General features: G+C 44.5%; 1 protein-coding gene across 2 annotated transcripts in view; it reads left to right on the top strand.

Annotated features, from left to right (window-relative positions):
* The window catches only part of Lmtk2 (lemur tyrosine kinase 2), an 82,264-nt gene that overhangs the window by 30,637 nt on the left and 38,853 nt on the right, over positions 1–12,774 (top strand). For both annotated transcript variants that reach the window (XR_006148473.1, XM_042687000.1), the window contains exons 3-5: positions 3,504–3,648; positions 7,293–7,366; positions 11,850–11,968. Coding sequence is in view for 1 of the 2 variants with exons in the window: in XM_042687000.1 (XP_042542934.1) it covers positions 3,504–3,648; positions 7,293–7,366; positions 11,850–11,968 (338 nt within the window). In the remaining variant the exon portion in view is untranslated. The remainder of the gene's footprint in view (positions 1–3,503; positions 3,649–7,292; positions 7,367–11,849; positions 11,969–12,774) is intronic.

Below are 12,774 nucleotides of genomic sequence, written 5' to 3'. Positions count from 1 at the left end.
TGTCCTAGACCATAATCCTCCCATTTGTGCTTCCCACATTGCTGAAATAACCAGTCCCTGCCCCTGTACCTAGCTATTGGTCAAGACGGAATCTTTTGGACTGTTTTTGTTTTTGTTTTAACTCAAGCTAGTATCAGACCGTGATCCTTCAGTCTCTACCTTCTGATTAGCTAGATTATAGGTATGAGTCACCATGCCTGACCAAAGACCTTCTTCTTTTTTTTTTTTTTTTTTGGTCGGTTGTGGGGCTTGAACTCTAGGCTTGGGCACTATCCCTCAGCTCTTCAGCTCAAGGCAAGCGCTCTACTGCTTGAGCCACAGTGCTACTTCCGGTTTTCTAGTGGTTTTATTGGAGATAAGAGTCTCATGGACTTTCCTTGCCCGGCTGACTTTGAACCATGATCCTCAGATACCAGCCTCCTGAGTAGCTAGGATTACAGGCGTGAGCCACTGGCGCCCGGCCAAAGACTTTCTTTTAACCAGGTTGATAGACCTGATTTCTAGAGCTTCTGCCAGTATTGTGAGCATTATTCACCTGGAGGGTGATGGCAGCTCAGGGAGGTGTGCACTTCTCTGAGACACAGACACAGAAGGTGGGAACAGGGTGGGCTTCAGGAAAAGCCAGTCCAGATCATTGTGGGCACCAGAGGGAGGCAGCCCCATCCCTGTGGACCTCTGTGCAGTGACATTGCTATGGATACTTCTGCGAGAATTTGGTGACCAGCATACCAGGGGCACAGGTGTGGGTAGGGAATCTGTGCCCTGGTGCTCCATGTTGCCCAAGAGATTGCATGGAAATCTGGCCATTTGGTCTGTGTTGATAGGGAAGCTGGCCTCCTCTCCTGTTTCATGACACCTCAGACTGCCTTAGATTGTTGTCATTTGTTTGAATGTTGGTGTTGAGTAAGGGAGTTGATTGTGACAAAGTTTCCAGGCCAGGAGGGCATGTTGTCCTGCCCACCCATACCAGCTACGCAGGGCCCCAGGGTAGAACCTTCTCCTTGCCCTGGCACCTACGACTCTACCGCAGACTTAGAGCTCTGCAGTTGTGCAGCTGAGTGTGGCCTCAGAGCAGCTTAGACCAGGAAACTCCAGCCATGCCTGTCTAGGCATCTCAGTGGCCTCTTGTATGATAGTGACACTGAACAGCCTAGTTGAGCCTCGTCAGCTCATTGTTACTATGTTCTCTGTGATGGCATATAAGAAATAACAGATGAGATTAGATGCCTTAGCATCTCTGGAAGCATCTGCAGCTACTGGTACGCCATGCTACCACACATAGCCTCTTTCTGTTGAGATGGAGTCTCAGGGACTTTTCTGCCCCATCTGGCCTGGAGCCACCATCCTCCCAGTCTAAGCCTCCCACCTAGATTGGGATGACAGCCATGTGCCTCGCTCCCCCCACCCCCAGCCACCTATTGGTTAAAAGGGGTCTCTCAAATGCTCCTGCCAGGGCTGATCTTGAACCAAGATCCTTCAGTTTTTAGTTTCCCAAGTAGCTAGGATTACAGGTGTCAGCCACTGGCACCCAGCTTGGACATAATTCTTTGAACCAGAGAGCCTTTAGGAATACCTGAAAGGAAAATTGAACAATTTCTTCTGTCCAGAAGTCACATCCCAGATGGGAGTTACCATACTTCTTTTTCTTAATTACCCATGCAAATGGCAATAATGTCCTCCAGTACATTCACGAGCACACGTGACAGATGCATGTCTTCTCACATGCATGTAAAAACAACATGGTCAGAGAAATCTGCTGGTATAACTTGTAGTTCTTCCTGTACGGGGTGGGGACTGAGGGAGGGTGCTAGGAAAGCTGGAGGAAAGGAAGGATGTTGTCAAAGCATCAGATACTGTGCATTGATCAGTTCTCAGCTCTGGATAGGTACTTGTAACTATCTGAATGAAGTAACGACTTGATCATATTCTGTGTCTATGTGACACAGGGTTACAGGAAAAAGGATAGGAAGGGTTGGGGAGCTCTCTTCCCAACAACAGTCATTTAAAAGATTCCCACAGCCTCATTGGCACATCTTCAGTTTTAAACTTATCCGTCAAAAGTAAGCGTTCTTGTATGCTAATTACACTTCTTGGTATGCCTCACAGCTTATACTGACCTCTGTGGTTCAGTTCTTGATGATTTTCTGCCCTACTTAATAGTTTTTCCATTGTTACTCTTTACACAGAAATAGGACTCATTTAAAAATAGCTTTTGAAGCAGGCTCTGGTGACTCATACCTGCAATCCTAGCCACTCAGGAGGCTGAGATCTGAGGAGCACAGTTCAAAGCCAGCCCAGACAGGGAAGGCCATGAGACTCTTATCTCCAACAAACTACTCAGAAAAAGTCGGAAGTGACACTGTGGCTCAAGCGCTAATGCGTCAGCCTTGAGCAAAAGCAGCTCAGGGAGAGTACGCAAGAGCCTGAGTTCAAGCTCCAGGATACACACTCCCCCCCCCCCCCCCCCCCCAAGGACTAGAGATATAGTCAGGTGGTAAAGCGCACACACACACACACACACACACACACACAGACCCCAAGGACTAGACAGGTGGTAGAGCACCAACCTTGTAAACACACACACACACACACACACACACACACACACACACACACACACACACACACACACACACACACACACACACACACACACACACGGACTAGAGATATAGTCAGGTGGTAGAGCCACCAGCCTTGTAAACACACACACACCAAGGACTAGAGATATAGTCAAGTGGTAGAGCACCAGCCTTGTAAGCACAAGACCTTGAGTTCAAACTCCAGTATCTTAAAAGGGAGGGAGGGAAAGGAAAGGAATCTTTTCTGAGTTTAACTGTCTTTATTAATAGGAAGACACTTTGCAATTAGAACTTCATTTAAAAATAAAATTATTTTGTCTTTCTTGATCTAATATGCAGAGGTTTGTGAAAGTAATTTTTTTTTGGGGGGGGGGTCAGTTTTGGGTCTTGAACTCTGTCCCTGGGTGCTGTTCCTCAGCTCTTCAGCTCAAGGCTAGCGCTCTACCACTTGAGCCACAGTGCCACTTCCAGTTTCTGTAGTTAATTGGAGATAAGAGTATCATGGACTTTCTTGCTTGGGCCGGCTTTGAACTGCGGTCCTCAGATCTCAGCTTCCTGAGTAGCTAGGATTACAGGCATGAGCCACCAGCACCTGGCTTTGTGAAAGTAATTTTTAAACTTAATTATACTCAAACAGTATAAAGGTAGCCTTTTACACCTGGAAGAACATTTCCATGTTCAATTCCTTGATTATTTTTTTCATTTCAAGCCATCAGTTCTAAAAGTTACATAAAGTATTGTGTAATTTATTGTCAAATCTTACTTATTCAGATCTTTAGAATTAGCACAACTGCATATGATTTTTACTTGAAATAAAGGTGAATTTGGTGTGTGTATTACTATCAACCTGTTTCTGATGAGTAAATATTGCATCTTAAATGTTGGTAACTGATTTTTAATACTTGCTACCTTTGATTTTAGGAATTTGAAGATAATTTTGATGATGAGATCGATTTTACACCACCAGCAGAAGACACGCCCTCTGTGCAGTCACCTGCCGAGGTCTTCACTTTGTCAGTACCAACAATTTCCCTCCCTGCCCCATCACAGTTCCAGCCTTCTGTGGGTAAGAGTGTCGTCCTGCATTGTTGTTGTTTTTATTTTTGGCAGTACTGGAAGGAAACCAGAACATGACCACTTAAAAAAGATACACACAGGAAAGGAAATCAGAATGGTAAATTAAAACATAACAGTCACAAGAAAGAAATTTCTGGTGAACAAGAGTTTCCGATTTTAATGTAGCCAATGTAACAGTCTTTTTTTTTTTTCCTTTTTTTTTTTTTTTTGAGGCTGGCCTTGAACTCAAGATCTTTCTTCCTCTGTTGCTGACAAATGTTACAGTTGTGTGACACCCATGCCTAGCTCTTAGCAGTCTTAAGATGTCAAAATTGAATAGTCTGTTTTAAAAATTGAGTTGCGTTTTCTGCTTTTCTGGGTGGGTTTTTTTTGGTGAAAGTGGTGTTTGAGCCAAGTGCCTTGTGTATGTAGGCATACATTGAGCTTCTCTCCTGGCCCTATGTTTCCCTGTTGTTTTAGTTATTCATGCTTTTGTTGTAATATTAGTCCATACCCTATGTTGAGTTTTTTGAGTATGATATCAATTGTTTGACCTTCCTTACTCATTTCTTCATTTCTGTTTGTGTGTGTGTGTGTGTGTGTGTGTGTGTGTGTGTGTGTGTGTGTGTGTGTGTGTGTGTGTTTTCAGCTGTCTGTTGTTTTCGTCAGTCTATCCTTTGTCCCAGTACCATTGTATTTATGTATTTACTTAGTGGTACTGGGGTTTGAACTCAGGGCCTTGTGCTTGCTAGGCAGGCTCTCTTTGCAGAAACTTAATAGTATACTTCTAATGCAGGTCAGTTTATCCCCCCTCCCTACCTTTGGTTGTTTATACTTTTTGCTGTTGCAAATCCAAGGTCAAGAGTTTCATAGATTTAGCTTAAATTTTATTCTTTGATCCGTTTTGAGTAAATTTTTTTATATGGTAAAGGGTAAGGACTTAGGTAAGGACTTAACTTAATTCTTTTACAGATGGGTTTTTAGTACCCCAAAGCAGTGTTTGAAGACACTGGTCTTCCTTCCACTGGTTTTGCTTGGCACTCTTTCTGTGAGGATAGCGGAGGCATGGAGGTGCTGGAACTTGAACTTAGAGCTTTGTAATTGCTAGGCAAGTACTCTCCTGTTTGAGTCACTTCTCTAGCCCTTTTGGCTTTCATAATTTTTTAAAATATGGCCTCACTTTTTATCTGGCTAGCTGGGAGTACAATCCTATTCATGCTTCCCATGTAGTTTGGATGACAAACGTGCCACCATGCCCATTATTTTCTGTTGAGTTGAGGTTTTGTGAACTTTTTTTGCTTAGGCCAGCCTGGAACCACAATTCTCCTGATCTCAATCTCATATGTAGCTGGAATAATAGTGTGTGCATTGCACCTAACTTATTGATTGGTGGGATAGGGTTCCCATGAACTTTTTGTCCTGGCTGGCTTCAAACTTTGATCTTCCTGATCTCTATCTTGCAAATAGCTAAGATTGTAGGCGTGAGCCACTGGTGGCCAGCTTGACCTTTTTTTTTGTTTTGTTTTGTTTTTGCCTTGGTTTGAACTCTGGGCCTGGATGCTGTTGCTGGGTTCCTTTTTGCTCAGACCTAGCACTTTACCACTTGAGCCACGGCTTCTACATCTGGCTTTTTTATCTCTAGTAAGAGATAAGAGTCTCATGGACTTTGTTTTCCAGATGGGCTTTGAACTGCAATCTTCAGATCTCAGCCTCTTGTGTTACAGGTGTGAACCACTGGCACCCAGCTTTTTATCCTTTTTTCTTTTTTTTGAAAATCATTTGACCATGTTTTTATTTAGTTATTTATTTATTTTGTTGGTCATGGGGCTTGAACTCGGATTGGGCGCTATATCCCTCAGCTCTTCAGTTCAAGGCAAGGGCTCTACCGCTTGAGCCATAGTGCCACTTCCGGTTTTCTGGTGGTTTATTGGAAATAAGAGTCTCATGGACTTTCCTGCCCGGGCTGGCTTTGAAACCTGATCCTCAGCTCTCAGCCTCCTGAGTCGCTAGGATTACAGGCGTGAGCCACCGCATCCAGCTTATTTGTATTTATTTTTGAAGGACTCTCCACTGATCAATATGGCTGCCTGTCCTCATGCCAGAATCTCAGTGTTTTTGGCTACTGTAGCTTTAGTTTTGAAAGTAAGTTTTGAAGTAGAGTAGGGTAAGTCCTCCCATCTTGGTTTTTGTTTGTTTGTTTGATTCCTTTGGTTATCTGGGATCCCTTGCAATCTGTGTGAGTTTTAGGAGTAGCTTTCTGCTTTCTGCAGAATAGACCCCTGAAATGTTACAGGAACTAGTATTACCATTTGTATGCCTTTTTGTTGTTGGTGGTGGTGGTCGTGGGGCTTGAACTCTGGGCCTGGGCGTTGTCCCTCAGCTCTTCAACTCTCTTTCTTGCTCAGAGCTAGCACTTTATCACTTGAGCCACAGTGCCACTTCTGGTTTTCTGGTGGTTTATTGGAGATATAATTCTCATGGACTTTCCTGCCCTGGCTGGCTTTGAACCAGGATTCTCATATCTCAGCCTCCTGAGTAGTTAGGATTTAGGCATGAGCCACTGGTACCTGGCTTTCTGTGCCATTTTGACTCCTTCTCAGTTTTAGATGTTTTCTTAGTGCCTAAGGTAAAGATCGCAAGTGCCATCCTACGTTTGCAACAGTGACGTTTAGACTGATAGAGCTTAGATGGCATTAAAAACAACTATGTTGTAACTTACCACCTCATGAGTAGCTATAGTTACAGGCATGAGCCACTGGTAGGTATTCAGCTTCTCCTTCATTTTTAAAGGATGGTTTTGCCAGATGCACAATTCTTAGCCCACAGACCTTCTCTTTGGCACCTTATTCTGTGTGTCTATTGCCTTCTGCCTCCACGATCTCTGAGGAGTAGTCTTATTTAGGATCCCATGTTCATGATGTGTCACTTCTGTCTACCTACTGACAAGATTCTCTGGTTGTGTGTGTTTGGTTATAATGTATCTTTGAGGATCTCTGTGAGTTTAACGTTGCTTGGAGTTTACTGATCAATTTGGATATGTAATTCTAGTAGTAGAGCTGGGCCTTTTTCTAACCAAATGTCATTCTCCCCCCTGCGCCTCCCCCCCATGCTGGTACTTAGGGCCTGGGCACTGTCTCTTAGCTTTTTTATTCAAGGCTGGTGCTCTATCACTTGAGCCACAGCTCCACTTCTGGCTTTTGCTATTTAATTGAAGATAAAAGTCTTATGGACCTTCTTCCCTGGGCTGGCTTGAAGCCAAGCTTCTCAGGTCTCAGCCTCCTGAGTAGCTAGGATTACAGGCATGAGCCACCATCACCTGGCTTAGCCATTGAATGTTCATCTATTTTTTTCCTCACTCTTCATCTGGAACTGTCATTGTATCTGTATAGGTCCACTTGCTGGGATCCTCATACAAGAACTACTAGACCAGAAAAAACAAGCTTGGGACTATTCAGCCATTGTTATTATTACTACTATTATTCATTCTAGAGAGTGCTTCATGTGTTTGTTTCTGCCTTTAGCTAAAACAGCATTAATTTCAGCATTTGTAATTCAGAGACTATATATTTAGTACTTGTTTTATTTTATTTTAGTTAAGCCTTATCCTTATTAATTATTTCTCTTTTTTTTCTTTTTTTCTTTTTTTTTTTACAGAAGGTTTAAAGTCACAAGTTGCCCGCCACAGCCTAAATTACATTCAGGAAATTGGAAGTGGCTGGTTTGGAAAGGTAAAAAGTTCTTCACTTCAATTTTTTCCTTATGATTGTATAGCTCAGAACTTTAAGGGAGACCATGTCACGTGACAGTTCATCTTTTCTACACACGGTAATAAGTTTTGTTCCACACTACATTGCCACTGTGCAGGACTGTGAGCATCACCACTTCACAAAGATGTCTTGGTCCCTTCACGCTACTGTAGGAAATACCATGAACTGAGTAGCCTGTGAAACTACAGTTCTAGAGCCTGAGACATCCAAGATGAAGGTACACTTGGCTGATTTGATGTCTGGTGATGTCAACAGTGTTTTGAGGGGACATCAGTATTCACATCTGAGCAAAAATATTTGATTTCCCTCCTCAGCATTGGGGGTTGAACTCGGGCCTAATACATGGTTAGCCAACTGTTCTGTCACTCAACTCAGAGCCTTTTTTTTGCCTTATTTTGGTTTGGTAGTACTTGGAGTTCGAATTCAGTGTCTTGTGCTTGCTTGTCTGGCAAGGTACTGTTGAGCCATGCCTCCAGCCCTGTTTTTCACTGTGTTGGTTTTGTTTTTGTTTTTTGGCTGGTCCTGGCCTTGAACTCTGGATCTGGGTGCTGTCCCTAAGCTCTTTTGCTCAAGGGTAGCTTGAACTACAGTATCACCTCCAGCTTTTTTCTGATTCATTGGAGATAAGAGTCTCACACACTTTTCTGCCTGGGCTGTCTTTGAATAGCAATCCTCAGATCTCAGCCTCCTGAGTAAGATTACAGGTATGAGCCACTGGTTCTTGGCACTGGTTACTTTTAAGATAGTGTTTCACTTCCCACCTGACACGCACCTGATTCCTAATCTGCTGGAATCACCATGTGCCACCACATTCAGAGTCCCTTTAATGGAGATGCAGTCTCACAGGTTTTTCTGCCCAGTTAGGCCTGGCATCCCTGATTTCAGTCTCCCATGTAGTTTGGGATGATAGGCATGTACCACTATGCCCAGCTATAAGTGAGAAAGGAGTTTCTTGAACTTTTCTGAGTGGGCTGGCCTTGAACTGCAATCTTCCTTTCTCAAGACTTTCCAGTAGCTAAGATTCCATACAAGCACACCACACACCACACTTCAGAAACTTAACTTCTGAGGACAGAAGGAAGAGAAGTGGGCTAGAAATCTTTAAAAAAAAAAAAAAGCCTTTTGTCCTGAAGTTCTGTTATTTTCTTGTTCTCTGTTTTCTCCCTGTTCTTACTCCTTTTAGTGCCTCAACCACTTTAGAACTGTAGGTACTGATGTTGGGTGCATATACAGTCTGTGGTGGCTGTGGTGGCTGAGAGATGGGTGACATCACCTGTTTACCCGGAGTGCCAGTGCCTGAGCTGTGGAGAGCCAGACAGGCTGGATGCTGAAGTGTAGAACGGGAGGTGGTGAGGTTGCTAGGAGAGAGGGAAGGAGGGCAGGAGGGGAAGGTATGAATCAGATTGGGAACAGATGTGGAATCTAGGGGAAAGGGGCAGCCAGTGTGCCTGTTTTGGGGCTAACTGGAAGAATGGAAGAAGACGCAAGAGACAGGCTGGAATTCCTGGGCTAAGTGAGAATAAGGTGACTGCTGCATGTCTATATGGTAGGATCAGCCAGGAGGCTAGAAATGCAAAGCCAGAGTCAACAGGTAGGTTCCAGGGTGCACATGGGAACCTGGGAGAAGCTAGTATGTGTAGATGCGTTAAAGCAGTAAGTGGGGCTGGATTGTGGCTTAGTGGTAGAGTGCTTGCCTAGTTTGCATGAAGCCTTGGATTCGATTCCTCAAAACCACACAAACAGTAAAGGCCAGACATGGTGCTGTGGCTCAAATGGCAACATGCTAGCTTTGAGCAAAAGAAGTTCAGGGTCAGTGCTTGGGCCCCAAGTTTAAGCCCCAAGACAGGCAATAACTGAAAGAGAAAGCAAGCAAGCAGTACATGTAGGGGAAATTGTGAGGAATTTCATAATAAAGAAGAGAGAGGCAAAGCTGGACACCCGTGGCTCACACCTAGGATTGTAGCTACTCAGGAGTCTGAGATCTGGGAATTGCAGTTTGAAGCCAGCCGGGGAGGAAGGGTTCCTGTGAGTCTTATCTCTAGTTAACCACTCAAAAACCAGAAGTGGCACCATGGCTCAAAGTGGTAGAGCAGTAGCTTTGAGCAAAATAACTCAGGGACAGCACTCAGGCCCTGAGTTCAAGCCCCACAACCGACAAAAATAAAACATACAAATAAAAGAAAATTGGTGGAAGGTGCCTGTGGCTCTGCTGCTGAAGGCTGGCACCACTAGGGGAGCAGGGGAGACTGAGGTTAACTGTGAGGCGGGAACCGGTGGAGAAAGACTACAAGAGGATCAGTTTAAACAGTGCTGGCTTACAGAGAGGAGGATGGAGGAGTGGGAGAACTAGGCATCAGCAGTATGAGTTCCTTGTTGTCCTGGAGGGGAGGTGTCTGGGGCAGCAGTGCGCAGGAATGGGTTTGAGAAGAGGCATTGCCTCTAGACACCTCTCAGTTTCATCTGCAAAAGGAGCAGAGGATTGAAGTAGTAGCTATGTTGGGGTATCCAGAGGGTAGTTCAGGAGAGCCTTTGGGTATGCCCCTTGCTGCAGGGTGAGAAGCAGTTTCCTGTTGGTATGGAGGACAGGCTTAGATGGGGTAGAGGAGAGAAGGGCCTTGAAAGAGCTGAATCTTTGTGGCACAGAGGTGGTCTCTCGAGAAACGGGCAGAAGCTGGGCAGAGGCAGGTATATGTGTGTTTGCGTGCATGTATGCATGTGCTTGAGCACAGGCACATTGCTGTGGGTGTGGTAAATGAGGAAGTCCTGCCTGGTGCTCTCAGTGGACAGGAGACCAGCTCCTCCCTTGACAGAAGCAGTGGAAAGATCTATTGAAAGTTTAAACAGGAGAAAGCCTGAAAGTGCCCAGGAAGGTGGATCAGCTAGGGAGTTGGAGGGCTGAGAGCAGTCACTGTGACAAATGGTCTTCCTCCTCCTGGTGTGTCGTTGGCTGGCCCTAGGGTTTGGCTTAGGTAATAGGGCAGAGGACAGACCAGGACTGTGAGGGCCAGGAGTAAGGAAGCCCAGTGGGAAAGGGGTACCAGTAATGGCTTTGGAAGGCAGATGGAGTCTAGTAGAGTCTTCATTGAGGTGGATGAAGATGGACTCTGCGTAGTGCTAGAGGGGAAGCAAGACTTGGGGCTTGGAGTGGAAGGAAATGATTAGCTCATCCACACCCGTCAAAGTGATTGCTGAGGCTGCAGGAAAGTTGGTCAGACAACAGCCAAAACTACTTGAGAGGTCAAGATATGATGTGAATGGTCCTTACAGGTGTCCAGCACCAACCATACTGATGGTGGAGATGGAGGCAGGAGGTCCAGGTGGACCACCCTCTTTTAGTCCTCCTTACTTTGGAAGTTGACATCTTAGGTTTTGTTGTCATGCTGGTTAATTGCAACACTGAACATGACTTCCTTAGTTATCAGGATTTCCCTTCAGCTTTCTGTCCTTACATGCCTGATACACACTGAGTTCTGGAGCATTGAAATGGAACTACTTTTCTATGAATGCTAAAGTATTCCAGAAGGAAGTTGATCATTCTCTTATTGAAGTAAAACCCTAGTTAAATGACAGAGCTCACTGTCATCTGGTATCCTTTTCATTTCAATGCATGTTTTTCCTGTGTTTTTGACTCAAGCTTTGGTAGAAATTACAAACCTGATACTGTTGAAACATTGTTTTTGTTTCCCTTGATAATTAGTCAGCTTCTTTTCTCAGGCATGCCACAGATGAACAACTTAGCTAACGCACTGACAATCATTTTGAGTTACCTTCCAGTTGAACTTACTAAATTGCTTTTCTGTAGTGTCATGGTTTTTTTCTATGAGATTGCAATTAATCTTACAATAGAAAAGATAGAGTACTTTAAAATGTATGAATGTTGTAAATATCTAGCTAACAGTTTAAAATGGCTCTTTCATTGAAAAGTATTTGAATCTCCCCTTCCCCACCTTCCTTCCTGTGTTCCTTCCATATCCTCTTTCTGCTTCCCAGGCTGTACAGTCCAGGCTGGTCTGGAATTTTCAATTCTGTCTCCAAGTCCTGAATGCTGGGATTTACAAGCATGTAAAGCTGCCCACTGTAGGTTTCTGCGTGCGTGCGTGCGTGTATGTGTGGTGTTTGGACACTATCCCTGAGCTTTTCAGCTCAAGGCGAGTGCTCTACAACTTGAGCCACAGTACCACTTCTGGTTTTCTGATGGTTAATTGGAGATAAGAGTCTTATGAACCTTCCAGCCTGGACTGGCTTTGAACTGCGATCCTCAGATCTCAGCCCCCTGAGTAGCTAGGATTTATAGGTGTGAGCCACCAGCACTTGGCAGACTGGAGGTTTCTAAGCGTTCTGTGAGTTAGTGTATAAAGGAACAAAAGGCCATCTTGTTGCTTCACTTGTTTTCCTGTGTTCTGTTTCCTCACCATGTTGATAAAAAGCCATGCTCTGTTTCTAGGTCCTTCTCGGAGAGGTTTACACTGGTACCAGTGTAGCAAGAGTCATCGTGAAGGAGTTGAAGGCCAGTGCAAGCCCAAAGGAACAAGATACTTTCTTGAAAAATGGAGAACCTTACTAGTAAGTAAGCCTTTTTGTATGTTCTACAAATACCCTGTGGTCTTTTGAAAATCAAGTATTTAAAACTACTCAGTGATTTCTGCCTGTATTATCCATGACTAAATGAAATCCAGAGTCTTACCAGACCCCGAATGCCACATTTCAGTTGAAAATCATTTCTCATTCTGAGATCTGGGTGACCTGACTTGAAAAGATAGCAGACAGCAGCACTGAGATGAGTGGAGTGAGAATTCCCGGGCAAGAGTTTCAGCAGCCATCACAAATCCCTCCCAGCATGCACTGCACACTGGAAATGGCAGGAAAATGTGAAGTCTCACAGAGCCAAGCAGGATACAGAGAAGACATATTTGGACATTTCAGAGCTGGAAATCAATAACTGAAAGTAAAAATTCAGTGGGCCAGAATTTAGAGGCAGAAAAATTGGTGAAGTTGAAAACAACAGGAAGGGGCTGGGAAGATTACTCAGTGGTAGAGTGCTTGCCTTGCATGCCTGAGGCCCTGGGTTCGATTCCTCAGCACCACATAAACAAAAAGAAAAAAGCCGGAAGTGGTGCTGTGGCTCAAATGGTAGAGCGCTAGCCTTGAGCTGAAGAGCTGAGGGACAGTGCCCAGGCCCAGAGTTCAGGCCCCACAACCGGACCCCCCCCCCTCCCAAAAAAAAGAAAACAACAGGAAGAAAGTAGACTTCAGAAAGAAAAGTACGATAAGCCAGAGGGACATTGGGAAGTAGCTCACTTGTCATAAACAGGCCAGAATGAAAGGAGATACAGATTTCAAAGAAATGAGGGCTGAAAACAAAAATTTTG

The sequence above is a fragment of the Dipodomys spectabilis genome, unplaced genomic scaffold (assembly GCF_019054845.1).
Source record: "Dipodomys spectabilis isolate Male_0828 unplaced genomic scaffold, ASM1905484v1 ptg000098l, whole genome shotgun sequence".
In the NCBI taxonomy this organism is placed as follows: Eukaryota; Metazoa; Chordata; class Mammalia; order Rodentia; family Heteromyidae; genus Dipodomys; species Dipodomys spectabilis.
This window is presented reverse-complemented; position numbering and strand designations above follow the sequence as displayed.